This window comes from Buceros rhinoceros, unplaced genomic scaffold (assembly GCF_000710305.1).
Source record: "Buceros rhinoceros silvestris isolate BGI_N320 unplaced genomic scaffold, ASM71030v1 scaffold17446, whole genome shotgun sequence".
NCBI classification, from domain to species: domain Eukaryota; kingdom Metazoa; phylum Chordata; class Aves; order Bucerotiformes; family Bucerotidae; genus Buceros; species Buceros rhinoceros.
The window spans coordinates 10,568-13,452 of NW_010417183.1; the positions used below are offsets into that span (position 1 = coordinate 10,568).

At 45.4% G+C, this 2,885-nt stretch overlaps 1 protein-coding gene across 1 annotated transcript in view; it reads right to left on the reverse strand.

Moving 5' to 3' along the window:
* Window positions 1–1,010: 1,010 nt before the first annotated feature.
* Window positions 1,011–2,885, reverse strand: part of LOC104495187 (phospholipase DDHD1-like) — a gene marked incomplete at its 5' end in the record, with an annotated part of 23,009 nt that continues 21,134 nt past the window's right edge. The window contains one exon of the mRNA XM_010138122.1: window positions 1,011–1,195. Coding sequence (XP_010136424.1) covers window positions 1,011–1,195 — 185 coding nt within the window. The remainder of the gene's footprint in view (window positions 1,196–2,885) is intronic.

Here is a 2,885-nt window from a genome sequence, read left to right on the forward strand (position 1 = left end):
TACATGTTTTGATACATATATACATTTAATAATGGTAAGCAAAAGGCAGCTGGATCCTCTGCAAACCCAGTCTAACGTGAGGTCAAAACCTTTGCGTGCCTGAGAACCCCTCGGGACCGAAAAAGCAAAGGCAGTTACTTACCTTCGAGAAGAAGGTGACTGAGGTCATTTGTGTGAAACCACAAATATTTATTTTTAATGAAAAAATACTTAAAGTGTGCCACAGTGTTCATATATTCATCTGAATAGTAGTACAAAGATATGCATTTCTGAGAAAAAGTCTTAACACTGTAGAAAATAAATGTGGTTCTTAAATTATGTCAAAAGAAACCAGTAAAAAAGTAATGTTTTTATACACTGGAATAAAATGAAACAATTAGAGAGAATAATAAATTATAATTACAGTATTTCAAAGAGTGGCTTCATGCTTTTTTCAGCATTAGTTTCTAAATGGGTCACGTACAACACGCCCTCAGAAGCCAGCAGTCAGACGGTCTTTCGATGGTGCTGCGGACAACAGGATGCGGGGCTGAACAACGTCCTCGAGAAAACGACACCACCGATTGTTACTCACCCAGACGGAACACGCCGGAACGCGGCAGGTTTAGGTTTGTATCTAACGTACGTTTTTGTTAATGGAAATTAATTCAGTGGTTTGTTTGATTTTTTTTAAAAATCAACTGATTTTCAAGCTGTAATGAATGGAACAGCAGTTATGATCATCAACAAGCACGTCACCCCAACACCGCACAACCGTGCTCACGGGATGCGACACGCTGGATCGGCCTTTAAACAGTCAGAGTCGACAAGAATTTGGAATCGCTTCGGGTCTAATTAAGCACTGCAAAACGTTTAAAACTGTAAAGTGCTTTTAAATACAAAACAGTTTTGCTCTTTAGAAACCGGAAAAAAAATCCATCATGCAACCTGAAACCTCCATAACATAGATCCTGCAGTTCAACACCAGCTCTGGGCCGTTCGGTTTAAAATTTCCTTTCCCCTTCCAAAACTCAAATAGCCTCTAAATTGGATTTGTCGGTGTCTTCTTGGTCTTCGTGTTTGTACATGAAGGTTAGAAGGAAAAGGGCGATATCCAGAGATGACCAGTAGGCAGTGTGGGACGTGACTGCAGACCAGTATCTGCTCTCCACCAGACCTTCCCTGAGCTCGAAATCAATCCTGTGCTCCAGCTCCACTAGAATTTGAACAAGAAACAAAAACGTGGTTAGAAGAAAAAAACCCAGAATTAAAACCACCGGCATGTTTTTCCATCAGCTTTGGGTTCTGATTCTACTTGTGGTGTAGAAATGAGAGGCCCCACGAGGAAACACTGACTTTCAGAAGGGGGATGCTCAGAACTGACTGAAATAAATGGACTTCTCACATCTCCAGTGACTGAACAAGGCGACTCCACCCAGTATTACGAGCCCTTTCGGAAAACCAGCTGTCCCTAGGCAGCACCAGCCCTTTGCATTTCCAGATCATTCCACACGGATTTCAGCAGTTGTCCATTCACTTCAATGGCTGCTTTGATTAATACCACACTCAAAGCAATTTTCACTGCCTGTTTAACTGGGCCAATGGTTAACCTATTGTTAAGGCACTTTAGCAGTTAGAGATTTTTTTCTCTATGAGGAGCAGAAGAATAAAAAGGACAAAACTAAAAGCCTGCTCTGCTACAAAAGCCAAAGCCCCATATTGAGTAAAACACGCGGCCATTTATCAAAGCCAGTTTCAAGGAATTTTAATTCTTGGCTCAAAGGGAGCATCGTGCAGGCGCTGCCTCTGCCGCCGCGGCACAGCAGCATTTGGGGAGCGACATCCTGTCGTCTTTTCACGGGAGCATCGCACTGCTTTGCCCGGAGAAGGACACGGAGCCTCCGAATAGCGGAGAACAACCGCAGTCACTTCCACCAAGCCCCAGATATTCCAAAACCCCAGTGGCTCTGTGGGAAGGATGGCCCAAACGACCCCAGCTCCCTCTGACGAGAGGCCGTTACGGGAGCTTGGGAGGCAGCCAAGGCCACCACAAGCCCGCTCAGAAGCAAACCCTTCGGCCGCTGATTGCATCATTCAGCTCGTGGCCGCGCTAGCCTCCACTCCACGTTCTCCTTCTATGGAGCAGGGACGGCCTTTCAGCAGAGAGGGATGCAGGAACCGGGCAGAAGAGCCTTGACGCGCCCACCCCCCCCGGAAGGACCTCACTGGCAGCTCCGCAACATTCGCTCTATTCTCCTCGAGTTTCAAACCACGTCTCTCTCCTCACAGACTGGAGCCTTGACGCGCCCACCCCCCCGGAAGGACCTCACTGGCAGCTCCGCAACATTCGCTCTATTCTCCTCGAGTTTCAAACCACGTCTCTCTCCTCACAGACTGACTCAGGTTATCTGTTGAAATTAGCAGCCACGAACGGACAGCAACGCATCATGTGAACGTTATCACAAGATACACCATGCTTGTGACTCCTTACATTGCAAACCACCCCCTGCCAGCGAGGAGTTTAACTATCGGGTATGAATTTCTGTAAAGGAAGTCCCTATACTTAAAAAAAAAAATAAAACAGCTGCTAAAATGGCACTTTCTGTTCCAAGCAGTTCGGATCAGGACAAGGGCAGCTTCTGTTTCCAGCCACATGTGCCTGTAAAGTCAGATTGCTTCAGAAGTGCAAATATTTGAGGAAATGTAAATAAATCCATTTTATGATAAATAGTGAGAGGGATTCTCTGCAGCAATTAGATTGCTTTCCCCAGTGGGAGGCTAGGAATTACTGATATGCAGGTCTCGTTAGCCAAAACTCACATACACACACACACACACAGAGTGTACATGTATGTACAAACACATGTACAGAGGAAAAAAAGATTGAAGGGAGTCAGTCTTTGGAC